The 23053-nt window shown below is 42.7% G+C and overlaps 1 protein-coding gene across 5 annotated transcripts in view; it reads right to left on the bottom strand.

Annotated features, from left to right (window-relative positions):
- The window catches only part of FRMD4B (FERM domain containing 4B), a 358627-nt gene that overhangs the window by 128655 nt on the left and 206919 nt on the right, over positions 1-23053 (bottom strand). For 4 of the 5 annotated variants that reach the window (XM_061396423.1, XM_061396420.1, XM_061396424.1 and 1 more), the window contains 2 exons: positions 5391-5456; positions 2718-2812 (listed from right to left, as the gene is read on the bottom strand). In XM_061396423.1, coding sequence (XP_061252407.1) covers positions 2718-2812; positions 5391-5456 — 161 coding nt within the window. Of the gene's footprint in view, positions 1-2717; positions 2813-5390; positions 5457-12378; positions 12639-23053 lie in introns of those variants that run through there. The other variant, XM_061396422.1, reaches the window with a different exon arrangement.

Here is a 23053-nt window from a genome sequence, read left to right as displayed (position 1 = left end):
GTTAGCCCTTCTTATACCTTAATCCACGCTCAGGCCAGTTTCTTCCCCACTGGGCCTTGACCATGTCCATGTATTGACCCTCAAAATGTCTCCTCCCTGGAGCCCTGTCTCCTCTGCCCTCTAGTGAAGGTCTTCCTGTCCTCGCTCCTGTGTGCGCTCCCACCCAAGCCCTCGTGCAGCCTCCTTCAGAGCACACCTGCCTGCCATGACTACACACAACAGGATGAAAGCTTCCTTTCATTGTGTGCCTAGGCTCTAATATAATAAATACTTTGGCCCTACTGCGGGGCCTTTCAGGCGGGTTCGATCCCTGGGTCAGGAAGATACCCTGCAGGAGGACAAGGCACCCCGCTCCAGTATTGTCGCCTAGAGAATCCCATGAACAGAGGAGCCTGGAGGGCTACTGTCCATAGTGTTGCAAAGAGTCAGACACGGCTTAGCATGCATGCATGCACATGACCCTATTGTATGTACCCTGTAAAGTACTTGTTATTTTGGTGCTATTATTATGTCCACTGTACAGATGAGAAAAGTTGAGCGTCAGAGATTTTCAGTCTAAGATACCAAGCTTCTCTGACACCCACCCCCACCTCCCTCTCCACCTTATCTTGTACCACTTTCCTCTAACTATTCAAGTCAAACTGGCTTTGTTTTTCTTTCTCAAAAATAAAAAATTTAAAAAACCCTCAAAATTTAAAAAAAAAAAAAAATCAAGCTTATTCTCACCTGAGAGTTTTTCCACTGGCTTTAGTTGGGAACGGCCTCCCTGACTTTTGCAGAATTGGTTCTTGTTTTTTATTATATGTCACCTTTCAGAAGCCATCCTGATTCACCCTCAAACTGACTCCCCTTACCCCCTAGTTTTTCTTGATCCAGGCCTCTTGTTTCACGTTCTGGTCTTTTCTCAATTATCTGTTTATTTCCTTGTTCTGCGGGACCATGTATCAGTGCAACATAAACTCCATGAAAGCAGGAACCTGGTCTGTGATGTTCACAGCTGAATCCTTGGGAGCTAGAACAATGTTTGGCATTAACTGGCACTCAAGAAATAGCTGTTAAATGGATACATTTCTCCAATATTCATGATTTTAGCCTCTACTTTATGTGATCTCTCCTTAAGTGACAGCGTTTGTGTTCTTATGGTTTTTATCATAGAACTCAGCCATCATGTTTACGGTTTTAAGTCTTATGTTGCTTGGTATGATTCCATTACATACAAACTCAGCCTGTATGTATATATCTAATTGCTGATTCACATGAGCTGGTCTTGTCTTTCCAGCTAGAGCCTGTGCTCGGTGGACATCTGTATTTCCTGATTCATCCAGCAGAGGACCGATCAGACAAGTTCTCAGACCGTAATTGAGTAAACAGATACTTTTGCGATGCAAATGAGATGGGTGATATGAAGCATACTTTTCCCCTTTGTTGAACTCTATTCAGGAAACATCCTGAGTCAGAAATCAAAGTTTTAACGTTTTTCTTCTACATCTCCTGACAACTCATTTGTCTGGTTTTTGTCCTGCCCAAGTCCTAAGCCCAATGGCATTTCCAAGAGGTCCAGGCTGCATATAATCAGTGTTAAAAACAAATTAACCCCTTCTTGAGATTATATTCTGCCTGGTTAACCTGAAGAACAGAAAACCATTTAAACTGGGAGAGTTATGCAAAGAATGCTGGCTGGTTGGCCAATATATTTTGTGTCTGTAACACGTTTTCTTAAATTTTAATATTTGAAGAGTTCTCTGGAAATTATTCCATAAAGAGGAAGAATTCTTTTGATGTATCAAGCTGCGTGTAATGTAGAAAAATCAGGCTGCCATAAAGCACACGCATACCCACACAGAAAAGAGCCTGTAAGACTAAACACATTTGCTTACATCGAGTTTTAAATTCTTATGAATTCATTTTTATACAGCTGTCTCATTTCAGAGAGGATTTCAGTTGTTGACAAATACATACACCATCCAAGTTTGCATTAAAAAATGTAAGTAAAAGAAAAATATGATAGTAAGAAGGTAACATAAAATAGACCTAAGTATAAGTTCAAAAGTTCATCCCGCATTAAAGTATATTCATATTTGTTGGGTGAGCCACAAAATTGCCTTTAAACTTTCTTGCCATGAAGTCCAAACATTCATTCCGTTTTAACACGAGCGGATGACATTCTAGTATTTCCATCCCTGACAGATAAGCTAAATAAGAAGGTACAATTGCACTCAAAGAAATGTGAAGACAGAATATCATCAGAAAAAATAAGCTCGTTGCAACAAATTTCTAAAGCACTTGGACAATATTTTGAGTTCTTAGAATGGCCAATATTCCTTTTCTCCTTTTACCTTAGTCCTACAGAAAAGTCTTGCATTAAAAGAGGTTTAGCTAAGCAGGACATGGGGTTTCCAAGGTGGCTCAGTGGTAAAGAATCCACCTGCCAGGACAGGAGATACAGGAGACATGAGTTTGATTTCTGGTCAGGAAGATCCCCTGGAAGAGGAAAGGCTACCCACTCCAGTATTCTTGCTTGGAAAATTCCATAGACAGAGGAGCTTGGTGGGCTACAGTCTATGGGGTCGCAGAGAGTCGGACACAACTGAGCAACTGAGCACCCACGGGAGCAGATGACATATTCTAATTCTTGAAGCAATCCCCCCCACTTTGGCCAATTGTGAGTGATGCATATAGGAAGTCCAGATAAAAGGTAAAAGTGTTCAAACACTTACGTGTCATCTGTAAACGTGATTCCAAAGTACTCCTTTTCTTTCAGGTTGAAATGAGAAGCCACGAGATCCAGCAACTCTCTTGATAAAAGTTTGGGCTGTTGAGATATAAACCTGATTAGACACTCTCGCTTACTGCTCCCACCTTATTCTCTCCCAAACAGTTTAAAAAACAGCCTTTGTTTGTCTGTCTTGGATACCTGTGCCTTTCTGTGCTTAGGTTAATCTACTGTAGACTATTCTCTAAGGGCTTGGGAAGGGCAAGAAATGGAAACAGCATCGCTGAGATGATCGCTCTCATGTATTTGCAATTCCATCCAGAGCCTTAATTTTCCCTCCAAGGTAAAACTGTATTTATTAATGCATTGTTGTTTCAGAAAAAATGCTCTTTTATAAACAGTATGGTGCTAGTGATCAAGACAAAGAATGTTAACCACTGCCTAGGCTACAGGAATCATTGTGCTTGGTAACGGTCAACTGAGGAGGCTCAAGATCCAAGGCTGAGGGGTCACAGAGAGAACTAACAACAACAAAAAAAAAATACAAAAAAACAGTAATAGTAACCATTTATTGTACTGAACTTCTTCTATCCATGATTTCATTTTAATCCTTACAATGAGCCTATGAAGTAGGGGTCATTTCCATTTCATAGATGTGCCAACAAAGGCCAAGAGAAGCCAAGACTCTTATTTGATGTTCCACTTAAGAAGCGGGTTTGAACCCAGTTCTGTCTGATTCCAAAGACTAAGCTTTTCATTTCTCTCCAGGGATGGAGTAACCGCATCCACTGTGCAGATCATTATCACCAGTACTTACTGGGCACCTCATTAGAAGAACAACCCAGTCTATGAGCTTTTGGGAAGCACAGGCTCTGGTGGTAAGAAGATGGTTTGGAATCAGCCAAAAAGTCCAGAGTGAGAGCAGATGGTGGATTTGCAGGGACTGGGGAGGGAAAAAGGGACCTGTTAGGGAGGTGTGCTAGATGGACTTTTTTAGAACTTTGAGCCACACAGTTTAGGACTCATTATGGTAGTTTGAGGGTTGGATATTTGTTGTTGGGGAAGAAAGAATTGGGGATGTTTGTTGTTGGCAAAAAAAAAAAAAAAAAAGAAGAAGAAGAAGAAAGAAAGAAAAAAAAAGGAAAAGAGAAAAGAAGAGAAATCTAGACTAAAAGGTCTACCCTGGTGAAACTATTACTGACTGTACTATTTTTGTTCTAATTGAAGCCTGTACACAGTGGACTGGGCACAAGCCTCAGAAAGGAGAAGAATTTAGGTTTGGTCAAGGGAGGGCATTCTTGTCACAGCTGTAGGTGTGGCTGTCAGCAGGCTCTTCCATGATTTTTTAAGGCTGTGAGTCCAGGGACTTCCCTGGCGGTCCAGTGTTTAATACTCTGTGCTCCCACTGCAGAGGGTGTTGGTTCTATCCCTGGTTGGGGAATTAAGAGCCCAGTGCTTGGCAGCCAAAAAGTAAAACAAACAACAACAAAAAAGAATCTGGGTCTAGAGTGTTGGGGGAAGAAAGAGAGAAGCATCAATAATCAAGATACCATCATTCATACAGCTCCATTTGTTTTGGAGATTTCATTCACATATATAATCTAGTTTGATGTTTTTTAATTTTATTGAAAAACACTTGATTTAAAACGTGTTAATTTCTACTACAAAGTGACTCAGCTATACATATATTCTTTTTTCATATTTTTTTCCATTGTGGTTTATCACAGGGTATTGGACATAGCTGCCTGTGCTATACGGTAGGCCTTTGTTTATCCATCCTATATCTACTAGTTTACATCTGCTAATCCTGAGCTCCCAAGCAGATTCACAGACATAGGGAACAGACCTGTGGTTGCCAAGGGGGCGGAGGTATGGGAGGGAAGGACTGGGAGCTTGGAATGAATCTAGTCTCATTTTAACCATAATTTCTGAGAGGAAGATGAGTCAATCTTAACCCCAGCTCACAGCTGTTGTAAATGGGTATTTAACTTAGACCATGCCATGTGGCAGGGAAAGCAGCAGAATGCAGTCTTAGCTCATAAAAACCCTTTCTGGGGGCTTCCCTGGTGGCTCGGTGGTAAAGAATCTGCCTGCCAGTGCAGGAGATGCGGGTTCGATCACTATCCAGGAGGATCCCACAAGCCACAAGCCTTACACCACAACTGCTGAGCCTGTGCTCTAGAGCTCAGGAGCCACACTCACTGAGCCTGCATGCCCTAAAGCTCGTGCTCTGCAACCAGAGAAGCCATGAGAAGCTTCTCATTGCAGTGGGAAGCCCGCACACCGCACCTAGAGAGTGGCCCCTGCTTGGCCCCTAGAAGAGCCCATGTTGCAACGAAGACCAAGCACAGCCAAAAGTAATAATCTTAAAAAAAACCCTTTCTGGGAAGCGTTATGGTCAGCGATTGACCAACAAGAGGTAATTCAAACAAATCGAGTCACTTGCCCAGGGTCAAACAGCTACTGAGTGTCAAAGCTGAGACTGGAATCCACACATCTCTGAATCCTGTCACCAGGCTATAGTTACTCTTAAGTACAGGCAGGTATTAGCTTTGAAGCCCCCACAAACAATCCTGTGTCACTGGTTCTGAGGTGCAGATAAGCCAGCAGACTGAACACAGGCCCCGAGGCTCACAGAGCGAAGCCGGATGTGCTGTCCCCGGGTGGCAACACCTACCTGAACCAGCAGCTCCAGTCTCCGGTCATCCAGGAGGCACACCTGGCAGTGCCTGCCTTCTGTCATCTGCGGGGACAAGACAGCAAGAGGGGCATCAGGCTGGGGCCGGCAGGCACACCCTCGAGCTTGATGTACCGTTTTTCTTCATGTGATGTGCTCGGCCTAAAAATGCCATGAGCTGCGGTAATCGTCAGTTTTGGTCATCGTAAACAGATTTATTATACGGCATCAGCTCTTAGGGTTTTTTTGTTTTAGCTCTGAGACTTAAAAGAGAAAAGAATGAAAAGCAAAGACCACTCAATATGTTGTAAATATAATACCTATATGGCACGTACAAAATTTAACTATGAAAAGCAGGCTTTCTGCTCAGAGGAAACAACTATATTTTTCCTTGAATCAGTATTTTATTTTTCAAATGAAAATATTTTATTCATTAGTGTCTTTCAATAAACACAATACATACATAATGTATTTGACAAACAAATCTGTCATATTTGACATAATGTATTTGACAAATGAAACTCAAGTTAAAAAGTGAAGTCTCCAGTTTTGAAATCTTGGTCCCCCTTTGTAATATATCACTACTGTAACTGATAGTTAAGAATAGTTAAGATACCCAGTTAAGAACAGCTTGATGTACAAACTACTAATTATATTTAATTTTTTATCACTTATAATTGCAATATAAGGAAATTATTTCTTGTAAAATATTTAAACAATGCATAAAATGCAAAGATCCACTTTGATTACCAAAAGCTCCAAACCATTCTACCTGCACAAATTACCACGCTGTCAGTTTGAGGCGAATCCTCACAGACCATCTTTATATGGATTTTCAGATATACACATGTACATGTTAAAAACACATCAGTTCAGTTCAGTTGCTCGTCGTGTCCGACTCTTTGCAACCCCACGGACTGTAGCATGCCAGGCTTCCCTGTCCATCACCAACTCCTGGAGTTCACTCAAACCCACATCCAATGAGTCGGTGATGTCATCCAGCCATCTCATCCTCTCGTCCCCTTCTCCTCCCGCCTTCAATCTTTCCCAGATATGTGTTAAAAACATATATTCTCATATTAAATGTTCTATTTTAATACTGTTAGACACATTGTTCTCACAATGACACAATGAAGCAGGTACTCTTAATATTTGTATGTGTATGAAACTGTGGTATCTGTGTCGTATCTGGTATCTGTGTATATGAATATTTATATGTGTGAGGTTCTTTTTCAGTTCAAGTAGAACTGCTACTCACTGTTTGCCCTTTGCTTTTTTAATTAAATATGTCTCGGATATCTTTCCAATGTCAACACATATAGACCAACCTCATTCTTCATAAAAGGTCTATAGTATCAAATCATTTGTGCAGACATATAATAATTCAGTGAGTGTCCTGTTAAGAAACACTTAGGTTGTTTTCTGCCTTTTGCTGTCATAAGCAATGTCATCATAAATTTTGCACATCTAGCTTTGTTCATGGATGTAGAACTGCTGGGTCACTTTTGAAAAGCAAGCACAGCACTTTGTCTCTCAGCTGTTGTACAAAATTCTAAGACCCTGGGAATTCCCCGGTGGTCCAGTGGTTAGGACCTATGCTTTCACTGCTCTGGGCCCAGCTTCAATCCCTGGTACTGGAACTAAAATCCTGCAAGCCACATGGCTTGGCCAAACACAAAATGAAGCAAAACTGTAAGACCTGGAAACTCAGATACATATAATCCAATTTTAAAATGAAAATTGCCTCCATTACTAAGCAGCAACTACATACTCAGCATTGCTCGAAGTGTTTTTATAATATTATCTCTGAGTTCCCTAGTCACCATCTGAGCTTGGTGTTATTATCCCCAATTTAATAGATGAGAAAATTGAGTGGGATAAGCCATGTGAAAGATACTAATTATAGTATTGTACTTATATTTTTTAAAAATTAGGGTATAGTTGCTTTACAATGTTATGTGAGTTTCTGCTGTACAATGAAGTGGATCAGTTATATGTATATATACATCCCCTCCCTCTTGGAAAGTCTAGAAAGTAGCTCAGTTGGTTAGATGGCAGCATTATGGAGATGTGGACCATAAGAACTTTGGAAATAGTGCTAAGAGATAAGTGAGTAAGTTCTACGTTGTCTCATTTCCCCGGATTATGTCCTTAAATCTGCAAAGCCAAGTCTTTGGTGGCAAGAGGAAAGGCAACATATCTTTGTTTTAGGCACTAAGCTGGGAACATCATGGAAACTATCTCATTAAAACTCCACAATATGACAACACCCCCATTTTACAGACAAGGAAACCAAGGTACAGAGTTTAAGGTTAATTATTCAAATTTGCCTGGGCAAGAAAAAACCAAGTTAAAATTTGAATTAATGTCTAAATGAATTAAAAAAAAAAAAAGTCATCTTTTTTCCTACTGTTCTATAGGGCTTCCCAGCTGGTGCTAGTGGTAAAGAATCTGCCTGCCAATGCAGGAGACATAAGAGATGTGGGTTCAATCCCTGGGTTAGAAAGATCCCCTTGAGGAGGGCATGGTAACCCAATCCAGTATTCTTGTCTGGAGAATCCCATGGGCAGAGGAACCTCCTGGGCTACAGTCCATGGGGTCGCAAAGAGTAGGACACAACTGAAGCAATTTAGCAACAACACACTATAGGAGGAAATAAATCAATGTTTCGGTTTAACTCATTTGATCTCTTTTTAAAACCCGCAAGCAAACCCAAAGCACATGCCCCAGAGAACAATATTAAAAAATAATACTCAAAAGATCAACGGAAACAATATGAATCCATTAAGGAATATGTCAAAACTTATAAAATATTACAAAGTACTCTGTTGCTGCATAACCCAAATGAATTTATTTCCGGATTAAAAACAAAACAAAACCACTTCTTCTCCTTTCAGTTTTTCTTTGGATCCACCTTGATTTAGGTCAATGTATCTTTTGTCAATACATTATTTTATCTCAGAGAATTTAATAGTAAATATTTTTTAGGTGTATCTGGCCATCTCATGATAGACATAGGGAGTGGTGCCCATGTTTGTACAACTTGGTTGGAACCCTTTAGCCTTAGTTGATTGGATGAGGAGAAAGACAGCTGACCTAAGGTGGGCCAATCAGAACCTCAGTCCAGGGAATCTGGAACTGAGTCTGAGTGGATGAAAATACGGTGGTTGTGGGGCAGCCACTATCTGCAGCATGTAGAGAAAAAGGAAAACCATCTTCAGGGAGAACGAAGGAGACAGGGAACTGGAAGGAGGCAAGAGAAAATCACACAGCCTGAGGAAAAGCTTGAGAGTTGCTGTCAGAGTTCCTAGTGTCTCTCCAGTCACGTCTAGCCCATTCCACTGGCGTGAATCCTTATTCTTTTTTAAAAAAAATTTCTTTATTGAAGTATGGCTGATTTGCAATATTGAGTTAATTTCTGCTGTACAGCAAAGTGACTCAGTTATACATATGCATCAGATCAGATCAGATCAGTCGCTCAGTCGTGTCCGACTCTTTGCGACCCCATGAATCACAGCACGCCGGGCCTCCCAGTCCATCACCAACTCCCAGAGTTCACATGCATACATTCTTAATTATATTCTTTTCCACTGTGGTTTATCCAGAATCCTTGTTCTTGAGTTCCATAAAATATCCCTGTATTCCTTTGATAAATCCACTTCCCCTATGCCCGTCTCTTAAGCTACCTTGAGTTGGAGGCTGCTTATTGCAACTAAAAGCATGTCCACAAGACACCACAAGGATCTATACTTTGTGCTAAGTCGCTTCAGTCATGTCTGACTCTGTGTGACCTCATGGACTGTAGCCCCCCAGGCTCCCCTGTCCACGGGATTCTCCAGGCAAGAATACTGGAGTGGGTTGCAATGCCCTCCTCCAGGGGATCTTGCTGACCAAGAGATCGAACCCGTGTTTCTTAGGTCTACCTGCACTGGCAGGTGAGTTCTTTACAGATGCCAGAGAATGGACTCCCCACATGATGTCATTCATATGGTAAAATTACTCAAATTACTGATGCTCTCATCAAAGACAATACAACAGCTGGCGGGCAGTGGAAAGGACTTAACAAATACCCACCATGTGATGTGAGGATCACACACACAAGCTAGATGGAGAAGGGTAGTGCAGACGAACTGGGGAGATGCCGCTACAGTTTTATGCCCACACTGGCATGTCCCAGTCCCGGTCACATCTGAGCCCACAGGCCTAAGCCCTTTCCTATGTGGGAGGATGGCTTCTCTGGGAGGTCAAAGGGCTGATTTGACCCGGTAACAATAGAAAAACCTGCCTGGTGTAAGCTCTTATATATAGAATGGATAAACACCAAGGTACTACTGTATAGCACAGGGAACTATACTCAATATCCTACAAGAAACCATAATATTCTAAAAAGAATATTAGAAAAGAATATTCTTTTCTTTAGCAAGAATATTCTAAAAGAATGTAAATATATGTATAACTGAATCACTTTACTGTATAGCAGAAATTAACACATTGTAAATGTATAAAAACTATACATTAACAAAATAAATAGGGTGGGAAAAAACAAAGAAAAACCTGCCCTTGTCACTTACTTAAATCAAAGGTTGAGAGGTGATGGGGCTGTATTTTGTTGGTCAAAACAATGTTTATGAATAAATTTCAGTTGATGACACTAGAAATTAGGATATGCCACTTAATAAAATTTTAGATGGTAAGATCCAGAAACTGTGGGATGGATTTCCTTCACAGCTACAGGGTGAGGCTGAGCAGCCCCCTCTGAAGACGGCGTTTGTGGTCTCTGGTTCACACATGTGTATTATGTGCCAGGTTCCTGGGAGTCCTGTTACGGGAACATGCAAACCACATTCAAGTACACCCGATGCGAGGGAAGAGACACAACCAAATGTCCAAGAAGGGCCTGGCGTGCACAGGGCAATGGTGTGACACCTGACCCTTACTAACATACAGTATCTCAAAATAAATGACCCAAAGTCAGGTAGTCCTAATTCAGAGCTTCCAGCATAACAGGGTTTCTAAGAGAGTTTAGGGGGATACAAATTTGAAATCCAAGCTACATGTGAACCAATGTGTTTACGTGGGATCACAAGAGAAAAATAGGAAAGGCTGCAGAATAAAAAAAAACCATTCATGTTTTCTTCTTTAAAGAAAAAAAATTTACTATTTCAGTCTCTACACAGCCTATGAAGGGGGAATCTCATTCAAGCACCAGGAAACTGAGGCCTGAGAAATGATGCAACTTATATAACTGTTCTAAGCCAGACTTGGGCTCAAAATTGTACTTTATCTCTTACTATCTATATTACCTTTAAAAAGTTACTCAGTCTTTCCAAACCACAGAAGCAACATCCTGACAGTTTTTAATCTGACACTCTTGAGAGTAAAATATTCTGCTTCTGAGAACCACAATTATTATAGTCCCCACACACTTTAAAATTAGCAAGCAAACAGCTAAACTTTTCTGTAATCCATTTATCCTTCCATTAAAACAAAAACTTTTTAATAGGAAGAATGTTATCAACCCATTTTAAAGAAGATAAATGACAGGTGAAGTTTAAAAAGCACACAGTAGAAACATTCTCCAGAGCTGATGGAGCAGAAATAAAGTAAAAGAGAGAGGACAGCTAGTTTCTGTGTCCTTCTGTGTCCCTGTCACCGGGCTAAGCATTTTAATAAACACACTAACACCACCACTAACAAACCCTTTGTACATTCCAGGCATTGCACTAAGCACTTTACACATATGAACATATTCAACCCTCATGACACTCACACAAGGCAGTAATCTCATCTCCCAATAACACAGGGGAAGGAGGTTACTAGGGCAATTATAAATAACAGGATTCATAAACAGCAGAACTAGACCCAAACCCAAAGCCCAAGCTCTTAACTACTTAGCTACCCACAAGGTACTCCCTACGCTATAAAGTGACAAATTGTAGGAAAGCCTTCCCACGCAGCACATTTTCAGGAGAGGAGATAAGTGGGTAGAAAAGAGAAAACAATGCATTGTAAAGTAGGTATGAAAAACCATCTCAGTTCCAGGGCAGAATCATTTGACTACAAGTAGTTAGAATCATAGAACTTAGACTCTTAAAAGAGATCTAATCTCCACTGCTTATTTGGAATGTGGGGAAATCAAGGACAGATGTGCTCAGTACCACACAGGGAGTCAGTATGAGCCCCAGGATTAAAACACAGGACTCTGGAATCTAAAAAATAACGCAATTAATGAATAATAATAATAAAAAAAGGAACAGCCTCACAGATGTAGAGAACAAAGTGGGGAGAGGTGGGGCGGCAGGGTAGGGGACTCAGAGGCACAAACTACTAGGAATAAAATAAATACGTTACAAGGATATATTATACAACACAAGGAGTACAGCCAAGGTTTTATAATAACTTTAAATGCAGTAAAACCTTGAAAAATCTTGAGACACTATGTTGTATACCTGAAACTTATGTAATAAAACTCAGGTCGCTGTCTTTCAGGCTAGACAGAGCACGCGTGGGGAGTATGAGGTTACTCAGCTGCTAAACACCACCTTACACAAATGTACTTTTCCCCCCAAAAGATGGATTTAAAAAGAAAAAATTAAAAAAACTACTGTAACCACAAAAAGAAAAAAGCCTAAGCATTTCTTCTTTATTTTCAAATATGACTCCCACTGAAGCTTTCTCTTCTAATGTCATCCACAGGAGTCATATGTGAAGGGAGCTGTTAGGGTCACAATGATTATACTGACACATTCAAAATCACCCTGGAGCCCCATGGGGACCACCGGAGCAGTTTCAGATTTGACCCCTACACAGTGACAGCTAACAGCAGCAATGCTTCTCGTGGAATAGAGACACATGTAACAAAAACGAGCTCTTTGGAAAGTTTCTCTTGACACTCACCCAGACTGGATATCCCTCCCACCACCCCTTCCCTCCTTCAACCTCAGGAGTTTGGAGGTTAAAATCGTGCATGTTGGATTAAAACTCCCACCTCAGTGGCTGCCCTGCGCTTGCTCCCCAGCTGATAGAGCAGGTCCTCAGAGGCTAAGTGCTGAGTGCTGGTGGAAAGACCTCCATCTGCTCAGTGTAAATGAGGAAGATCAGAAGGGAAGTGAGAACTGGCCACAGGCCAGACCGCTGGCTTCCTGGGGCGCCCTGGATGTGCAGCCTGTGGTGGGATTCAAGTCTGCGAGAACCTCCCCCTACCAAACCCCAATCTCACTATCTGATTTAGAAGATGAGAGCGGAGAGTCAGAAAAACAGAAACAAGCAGAAACAACAACAACTGCCCCCCGCAAACAAACCTAAGGGCAAGTCAAGACAGGGCATGGTGGGATCATTCCTAATGACTGGGGGCAGCTTAGAAAGCCAACAGGAAGTATCAGTTACAAAATAAATAAATAAAAGGCCAGAAGCCCAGCCTACTTTGGTTTTGCTTTAGTAGCTCTTTGGAACAGGGAAATGTAAAACCTTGGTAAGGAAGCAACAAGCTTCATTTCCTCTCTCTCATTCCTTTTGACCTTTACTGAAAGTTCAGCAAAAGAGGACCTGTCTCATTGAAATGACTCCTCAAGATGTGTTGTGGGGTGATGGATCTAGAGTTTAGTCCACCACCATCTCTTACCTAGATGTGGGTAAAATCGGCTACCTAATCGGGATTCATTCTTTTGAGTCCAGTCTCCCTATGGTTTTGTGAGTGATCTCCCTTCACTCCCTACTTAAAAATACCCAAGGGCTCCTCCAGCAGTGCAGGGGAGAATCCAGCTCCTTGCCTCACTGACACTGTCCACGGAACCTGACCCCCCACCCTCTCTAACTTCATTTACAACCCACCTGCCTTGACTTGACACACCAGTCACATTGACCTTCTTTTCTTCCTCAGCACGAAGGCTTGTTCCTACTTTGAGACTCAGTATATACACTGTTCTCTCTGTCTGGAATGCTCTTGCCCCAGATTATGGCATGACTGGGTGCTTTTGCATCTTTCCGATGTTAAATCAAATGCCACCATCTTCAAGAGGCCTTCCCTGTCCTCAGTGTAAAGCCTGGACACTGTCTCTTACACCACATTGCGGTGCTATGACAGAGAACATACCAGAAAAGAAATTATTTTGTTGTTGTTGTTTGTTTATTCTTCTCTGAATGTCGATTCTATGGGAGAGGCCCTGGTTGATGTGTTCACCACTGTATCCCCAAGGCCTGGAACAGTGCCCGGCACATGGCTAGAAAGTGGACAATAAATCTCTGCTCAGGGAAGGAACACTTTAACTGGTCTAGATGCAGTTACCAATGAAATTGGTTGACAAATGATTTAAACATGTAGAGCATAATGCAAATTGAGGACGTTCCAAAAACACCTCCCAAGCCTTGACAAACACATACAAAAAAAACAAAAACAAGCGTTCCGCCCAGAGAACAAGGTGTGCTATTAATTCCTCATGAGATGAGATATCTTGGAGGAAATGGAGAGACGGAAAAGGGACGTATCTGGGACGTTCTTACTTTAGGATCTATTGAGTGGATGGAGTTTTAGATTTCACGCACATGATGTCAACCTCAGCTGAACAGGGTCCCTTTATACCGTCTCTGGGTGCTGAGTGAATATGAGCTATTGACACTCTCGTTCAGAGAATGGCCTAGACTGACACAGACGTCTCCAATGCCAGTCAGCTGCAATTTCCCTTAAGGTCTTTCAAGACGGTGCCTGCCCTCCCAGCATGCAGTCCCTGGGGACTTCTTTTTTCAGTATCAATCACCCATTCTCTTAGCTTCAAGGAAGCATGCGGGACGTGTCACACGAGCGCTAAGCACTCCACATGGGTACTGTCTTTTTTCACGCTGTAAACAACCCTCGGAAGTGAGAAGTTTTCCTGTTGAGATTTTGTAGGTGGCAAAACTGAAGGGCAGAGATGTTGAGTAACTCATGTCAGGTCAAGATGCTGTGTGACCCGGGGCAGGATCTTGGGACCATGAGTTCTATCAAAGTAGGACTCCTGGGAGTCTCCTGCAGTTCACTGGGACCAGAGCAGGCAAAGGAGAGACAGTGAGGAAGGAAGAAGCACAGGTGGCATAAAAGAAGCAGAGGAAGAAAGGAAAACGGGCCGGGGTTGGGGGAGTGAAAAAGAGGGGGAGAATTCCCTTAACCAAGGATGAATACTCTGCTTTAGGAAAAATACTAAGTAATGGCTGCTGTGTGCCAGCTCTTTCCAGAGAGCTTTCTTTTCTTTACGTGGGCCATTTACATTCTCTCATAACAACACTGTGAGGTAGATTCCAATCCTGTATCACTCCGGTGAGAAAACTGAGGCTCAGAGAAGGTAACTGACGGACCCCAGTCCACAGGGTTACAGAGCTAGGAAGAGGCGGCTCGCGCTTATGCTCAGTCGTGCCCAATTCTTTGCGACCCCGCAGACTGTATGCAGCCCGCCAGGCTCCTATGTCTGTGGGATTATCCTGGCAAGAATAATCCACTGGAGTGCGTTGCCACTTCCTCCTCCAGGGGATCTTCCTGACCTGGGGATTGAACCTGTTTATCCTGCGGCTCCTGCACTGGCAGGTGGGTTCTTTACCACTGAGGCCCCTGGGAAGCCCAGGAAAAGGTGGAATAGGACATCAATGCAGGCATCTGACTCCATGGTCCATGCCCTGGACTGTTGGGTCACATTACTTCTGTTACGAGCTGTGGCGCTAGTGGTAAAGAACCCCCCTGCCAGTGCAAGAGCGCAGGAGACACGAGTTCAGTCTCCAGGTTGGGAAGTTAATACCCAGGAGAAACGGCAACCCACTCCAGTATTCTTGCCTGAAGAATCCCATGGACAGAGGAGCCTGGCAGGCTATAGTGGGGTCGCAAAGAGTTGGACATGATTGCTGCTGCTGCTAAGTCGCTTCAGTCGTGTCCGACTCTGTGCGACCCCATAGACGGCAGCCCACCAGGCTCCCCCGTCCCTGGGATTCTCCAGGCAAGAACACTGGAGTGGGTTGCCATTTCCTTCTCCAATGCATGAAAGTGAAAAGTGAAAGTGAAGTCGCTCAGTTGTGTCCAACTCTTAGTGACCCCATGGACTGCAGCCTACCAGACTCCTCCGTCCATGGGATTTTCCAGGCAAGAGTACTGGAGTGGGGTGCCATTGCCTTCTCCATGGACATGACTGAGCATCCACAATTATTAGTCTTACACATTAAATCACATGTGGCTGAGGCATTTTACGTATCATCTTGATTGTCATGCATCACACTATTCTGGAAGAGCTTGATCTAGATCCACCAAATTACAGCTGCCTGGTTCCAGCCACTATCTGAAAGCAAGGTCAGAGGGGTGCAAAAAGTTTTTGCAATCAGCATTCCTTGGCTCTCTCCTGCAGTTGCCAAAACGGCTTCTCTGTGCTTGTTAATGATTTTCAGTGACTACCAGGATGGAGTCAACTCCCACCTCTTGTGCCGCCGGTTCTGTGCTACTTATGTGAGCACTCTGGGCACAGGATGATTATTCATGGGTTAGGTGGCTGCCTGGGCCTGACTCCATTATTCTGGGCTTAAGAATGCAGTCCAGCACACAGTGCAGTTGATTCAGGGTGGAGAAACTCTGGAGCATGTGTTCATTCATTCACTCAACCAATATTCAGCACTTCCTAAATGCGAGCACTATTCTGGGTACTAAGACACCCATAAATGAGATCCACAGGACAGTGTCTCTGAAGCTTGTCTCACAGTGTGATTTCTCAACACTGGCACCATTGACATTTGAGGCTGGACAGTTCTTTGTTGTGGGGTCTACCCCCATGCACTGTAGGAGTTTTAGCAGCCTCCCTGGCCTCAACCCACTAGATGCCAGCACTCCTTCCTTCCACGTGACAACCATATGTCTTCTGACCCTGACAAGTGTCTCCCAGAGGATGAAATGGTCCCTGATTGAGAACAACTGCTCTAAAGATAAGGAGAAAAAATGAACAAGGGTTGGGCAGTAGAGACAGATTGGAAGTTTGGGATTGATATGTACACACTTCTATATTTAAAGCAGATAACCAACAAGGACCTACTGTATAGCACAGGGAATGCTGCTCAATATTTTATAATAACCTGAATGGGAAAAGACTTTGAAAAAGAACAGATACATATACATGTATAACTGAATCACTTTGCTGTACACCTGAAACTAACACAACACTGTTAATCAACCATGCTCCACGATAAAAGAAAAAAGAATGAAACAAGATATTTTCAGATAAGAATAGGGCTCTGAAATAGCTCAGTTGGCAATGCAGTGAAGTTCTGAGCATGTGCAAAGAACATGCTTCAAAGCTGACTTCTTACCCAGGAAGCACAAAACTTGAGCAAGTGGAGAAAAGTTAAATTGGACCACAGCTCTTGACAGGTGGCTCCCAGGAGAGATTGGAAGGATAACCTTGTTTTCTGGATGTTAGCATTCAACTGCTAGCCCCTTTCTGCCTGGCAGAGGTTGGAGAAAAGCAAGCAAGAAAAGCTATTTCTGTGGATCCAGCATCAACCTGGCAAGCAAGCTCAGTCAGCTTTAGCAGACATTCCCCAGGGAGGATATTCTCATAAAAGACAATCCCTTATCAGATTATCTCCTGATCTCATAAGACAGGTGAAAAGAAAGGGCAGGTTTGAAAGAAAGAAAGAGAAAGAGAGAAATGGGGAGGGAGGGGGGAAGGGGATAACTTATTAAGCCTGGAGCTGAAGGCCATCAGGAGAAACCAGCCTAGTGTCAATGAGGCGTACACAGGTTTTAGAATTGGGAGGCGTGGGTGTGTATCCCAGCTCTGTCATGTAACTAAGAGTGTGGCCTGAAAGTCAGACTCTCTCTCAACCTCAGTGTACATGCCTATAAAACGGGAATGGTAAGAATCAATCTCATTTAGCTTTGTCTCTTGTATTAATGCAGGTTGAACCTATTGTAAAATTTACTTCAAAGGTCAGAAGGTAGTCGTATCACCAGTCATTCACTCAATTTATTGGGCAGAGATTATGCGTTAGGATCTGTGCGAAGTGCCTGACATGCTTTCCCGACCTTACTCTAGTGCAGTGAGTCTTAGAATTAGTGGAAATGATTTATAAGCTGCTGACTACTATTATGTGAACTGTAAGTGGTTATTTTCAGTTGGTTAAGTGACTGTTTTCCTCAAGAAAAAAGTTCTCCTGGATTATTAAGAGGTCAAACTGTCATATTAGCATTGAACAGTTTAACTCCACCAGTTAAACCCTGGAGAGAGCAGGCAACTCAACAGCTGGGGATTAATTCCATTCTGATTTCTCAGTGATAATCAAGAGATTAACTCAAAATCACCATTTGTACCTGCCTATGTGCACAAAAGGGGCTTCCCACATGGGCTCCCCAGATGGTGCAGTGGTAAAGAATCTGCCTGCCAACGCAGGAGACGCAAGAGAAGCAGGTTCTCTCCCTGGGTCGGGAAGATCCCCTGGAGGAAGAAATGACAACCCACTCTAGTACTCTTGCCTGGAAAATCCAGCGGACAGAGAAGGCTGGCAGGCTACAGTCCACAGGGTTGCAAAGAGTCGGACACGACTGAGCAACTGAGCACAAGTACAAGCATGTGCCCAAAGCTGGGGAAACTCTTGCAAACTCTTACTCCTTATCTGACTGCCACCAAACCGTGTCTGGGGCTAGCTACTCTTGTTTTCAACAACACAAAATGGAAATCAATACATGTTGATTGTATTGTTCATGTCTTGTGCTTTGACATACATTTTGTCCACCAAATTCTCACAACCATCCTGTGAAGTAGATAGTTACGACGTGCCAAAGGGTCCCAGGTAATAAGGGGCTGAGCCAAGTTCAAGAAGGAGCTCATCAAAGGAAAAGGGGGAAAATAGGTGACCTGTCTTCACAGAAGCTTCTTCATGGAAGCAGCTGCCGTGAAAACAGGGTTGTCTATATATATATATTCAGACTCTGCATCATTTTCCAATTAGAAACTCTGATGAGACACTGTCAAATGTTTATTTTCAGGAAACCATGGAGGATATGTCTGCTTTTTTTTTTTTTCCCCCCCAGAAAGAAACATCCTCTTTACTTAAAACCAGTTGTTAGACTGTATTTTTAGACATCACGGTACAGTATAAATGAGTCAAAAAAGAAAAGAAAAAAAATGGGAGGGTACAGATACTGTAAACAGGAAAAGTCACAAAGTGGAACCAAGAAAAGCTGATCAGACTGCCCGGGCCAAGGGGGATTTTCGTTCCTGTCTGCCTTTCAGGTTGACCAGAAAAGAAGTTCTCTGGTCGCTGGGTAGAAATTGGAAATTTTAGCTTCAGTGATCATGCAAGTAGCAGACACCCTGTGGTTTGGAAACTTTTTGCTTTGCCAACTGTCAGTTTTCTCTTTTCCCGTGAAAAACAGCCTGTAGGAAGGAGTGAAAGTACTGCGTCTTTCAAAAAACTTAAAGACAGGCACAGCTCGGGTGGAGGGATTTTAAAAATAAACTGCTGTACTTGTAACTGAAAGATACTCTCAGTACTGTTTATTCAGTAAGGCACATTTGGAAATCTGGACTCGATATAAGCCATCCGCAGAGCAAACAGATTACATACATTGCCATACAAACCTAAGAATAAACAAAAATTAATCAGAAAACCTAAATCAACTTTACACTAATTTTAGAAGACATACTTATTGTCAGAATTTTCACGTTTCAATTTTTTCATTGGCCTTGTTAGAATGTCTCTGATTTATGCTTTTCAAAATCTCTTGGTTCTTTGGGTCCAAGTATAAGTAGAGGATAAAATAGATCCTTAGGAAGTTTATAATTATTACATTAATAATACAAATGGATTCTACTAGATCCAGAATCCTATCTTGGTTGATAGAAATGTCTATTTGAGTAGGGGATTTAGCAAAGCATTATCAAGTAGTGAAAACAGAAAAGTCAATTCATTTTGGACAATATAGAAAAATTCTTAACATCCAGGACTCATTTTACCATCACAGAACAAACCATTCCCCTCAACCTAGATACTTCTAATATTCAGTGATGAAACTTTAATGTAATCTAATGCTGGTTGTGCTTTCAAAGAGGATTCAGTCTTTTTTGAGGCTAACATTGGATTCAAAGATTAAAACAGAGCAAACCCAAAACTGGAAGGCCACAGGTCAGAGAGATGAGAGAAATTCATAACAGGGGCCCAAGAAGACTTCTGGGTGAGCACCAGGAAACACAATGAGGGGAAAAGAATCCTCTGAGGGAGCCATCCCCTAACAGCTCATGAGCATCTACTGTCCCGTTTTCTAGCTGGTTTTTAAGTGTAACCAATATTAAAAATTAAGCTAGATCAACTTACATCTTTTACTCCCTTTTACTATTCTCTTTGTTCTTGAGGTTATTAACATCTAGTGAATCAGTATGGCAGCAATTCTGTTTAGTGATGCCTAATGCTCATCTTTTCCCAACTCAGTGTTGTTAACCTTGATGACATGAAGTCAGTCAAGGTGAGAATATTATTGGAAATTGGCAAATGCTACCTGGTAGCTTGGGCTTCACTGATGGCTCAGTGGTAAAGAATCTACCTGCCAATACAGGAGAGGCAGGTTTGATATCTGGGTCAGAAAGATTCCCTGGAGGAGGAAATGGCAACCCACTCCAGTATTCTCGTTTGGAAAATCTCATACACAGAGGAACCTGGTGCCCTACAGTCCATAGGGTTGCAAAAGAATCAGATACAACTCAGCGACTAAACAAGAACCCTTGTCCCCAGAAAGCTGGTTGTTAAACATTTACCAACATACCACTGGAGAAGTTCAATGGGAGAAGGGGACCTGGGGGGAGGACATTGCTCAGAGCTCTGGGTCAGGATGCTGAGACCACTGAGAGACTCGTGACAAAGGTGAAAGAACAGAGGTTTTCAGTCCAGGCATAACTCTGTTCAAAGCTCAGCTGATTCAACTTTCTTAGGACTTATTTATTACATCTCTAAAATGGGACCAATAATAGCTACTGACATAAAGAAGAGCTTAGTGAAGAGGTGGACATAAACAGTGCCAGTTATACTTTATTATTATATCTGACAAATCCCCAGTGGGCTAGCTCATTGCTGAGGTTCTCTCGACCCAGGACTAGGATGCTCATATCAAATGCTCAGTGTCATTTGCTTTTCCTGTTATTTCAGTACTGGAATGTAAGCTTCACTTACTGCTGCTTTCCTAGCCCCTAAGCCAATACCAAGACCACTGTAGGGCAAAGTAAGTATGTGTGGAATGAATGAATTTCCCTTCATTTTCAGCTCCTGATCCACTTCTGGGTTTTCTGCCCGTTTCTACTGTTAAGGTCTCATTGGCAAGTGAGGGACTCCTTTGCCTCTTAACTGCCAGGTCCCAACCAGCTGTGTTGCTGCAACCCTTCTGGAATCAATCAAACCACTGGAACTCTTCTCCTGCTAAAGCAGACCGCCGTGACCTTAAAGCCTTGGTGAAAGACGCTTCCAGGGTTTTCATCACAAGCAGAACCAAGCCTGTGCCATTCTGCTCGGTCGGCAAGTTTCCCCCTGCTTCTATTCCTGCTCTGAAATAATCTCAGTTCCGCTCTGCCCCCAGCAGAACGGGTGAGTCTTGTGAAAGGAAATCTCACCCAACATTTGGGGCTGTAACCAAGGCAAACCAAGTATTTCCCCTGGTGGCCCTGCCTCAGCCCTGTTTCTTAGATGCGCTCTCCTAGAGCGGCATTTCTGAAGGGAGGGGGGTGTGGTCATTTAAAAAAGGATGGGTGTCTCTGCTAAGAGTGGCCTGGATGTTGGGTTATGCAAACTCAGTGGGAAGTCATTACCTTCCAGAATTTCTAGTACTTTTCTAATCACATTTGCTTTAGTCAGAGGGGTTAAGCAGGGTGGAGCTGCCCACTTGGCTAGTGCAGGGTAGTGGCTGGGAGCAGCCCCGAGGAAGACCAGTGGGCGTGATGCCTGACCCTGGCTCTGTCTCGAACTAGCTGGACACTTCCGGCAAGCCACTTACCTTCTCTGAGTAGTTGCATTGTAGCATCCCATGGATGTGTGTGTTAGGTCGCTTCAGTCCTGTCTGACTCTTTGTGATGCTATAGACTGTAGCCTGCCAGGCTCCTCTGTCCATGGGATTTCCCCAGGCAAGAATACTAGAGTGGGTAGCCATGTCCTTCTCCAGGGATCTTTACAAACCAGGGATCAAACTTAAGTCCCTTGTGTCTCCTGCATTGGCAGGCAGCTTCTTTACCACTAGCATCACCTGGGAAGCCATAAGAAGCATCTTATTACTTTTTAAAGTATAGTGTATTATTTAAGAAGTGTGATGCTCAAGACCATAGACTCTGAAGTGAGTAAGACTTGAGTTTAAACCCCAGCTCTCCTCGGTAGCATCTGTGTGGTCTTATACAGGTATTTGACTTCACTTTGAGCCTTGGTTTCCTGGTCTGAAAGAGGAAATAACAATAGCACCCCCTGCCAAGAGCTGTAAAGACTACATAAGATAATATACATAAAATGCTTAGCAGAGCACACACCTTACAAACACACTTTTCACTAATAAAAACCAAGGAATTTCTACAGGGGCTTCCCTGGTGGCTCAGTGGTAAAGAACCCACCAGCCAAATACTATGAGATGAGGCTGGAGGTGGATGACAAAAATCAAAGAAAGACAGAAAGAATGAGAAGAGTGCTTCATTGGTCCTCACCTATAAAATGGACATATACATATGACTAAGTTTATCAGCTTACCATGAGGATTAAATGAATGAATAAACATAAAGTGCAGTGCTTGGCACATGGTGCTGTTCAGTCTCTAAGTCCTGTCTGATTCTGCGATCCCCTGGACTATAGTCCACCAGGCTCCTATGTCCATGGGATTTCCCAGGCAAGAATACTGGAGTGGGTTGACATTTCCTTCTCCAGGGGGTCTTCCTGACCCAGGGATTGAACCTGCATCTCCTGAGTCTCCTGCATTGACAGATGGATTATTTACCACTGAGTCATCTGGGAATTCCACAGTGACTATCACTTTCTTATAAAAAATACTAAAACGATTCTGTTTTAATTATCTCTTCCAAACTGTTACTGGTTAATATCCAGATACAGATCCCCCACTCTTTTTAGATCCCTCTATTTCTACCTTTGTTACCAGTTCAGCTGATGGGCTGGTAACATATCTCTGTTGGCTGGTAAATCTATAACACGTTTACAAGGCTACTTCAGGTCATGGTGAAGGTCCACAGTGAACTCTATTCAGTTCCCTTTCTTTTTCCTATGAAATGTAATGTCGGCCTAGAAAATGAAACTTTGTGTAAAGTATCAGTTTTAGATGGAGAAGGAAATGGCAACCCACTCCAGTACTCTTGTCTGGAAAATCCCATGGACAGAGGAGTGTGGTGGGCTATAGTCCGTGGGGTCACAAAGAGTTGGACACAACTGAGCGACTCAACTTTCACTTTTTAGTTTTAGAATCAGTTCTGTCATGAACTTGGGACAATTTTTGCATCTGTAAAATAGGAAGTGAGATACTCAGGGTTAAGCACGGACTTCAGCATTAGGCAACCCTGGATGCAAGACTTGACTCCAACAATTAGCTGGTGGGACCCTAGACAATTCATTTAACCCCTGTAAATGAGTTTTTTTAAATTTGAAAAATATGGACAGTAACACTATCTACCTCATGGAGCTCAGGATAAAACACA

Source organism: Bos javanicus, chromosome 22 (assembly GCF_032452875.1).
Source record: "Bos javanicus breed banteng chromosome 22, ARS-OSU_banteng_1.0, whole genome shotgun sequence".
In the NCBI taxonomy this organism is placed as follows: domain Eukaryota; kingdom Metazoa; phylum Chordata; class Mammalia; order Artiodactyla; family Bovidae; genus Bos; species Bos javanicus.
This window is presented reverse-complemented; position numbering and strand designations above follow the sequence as displayed.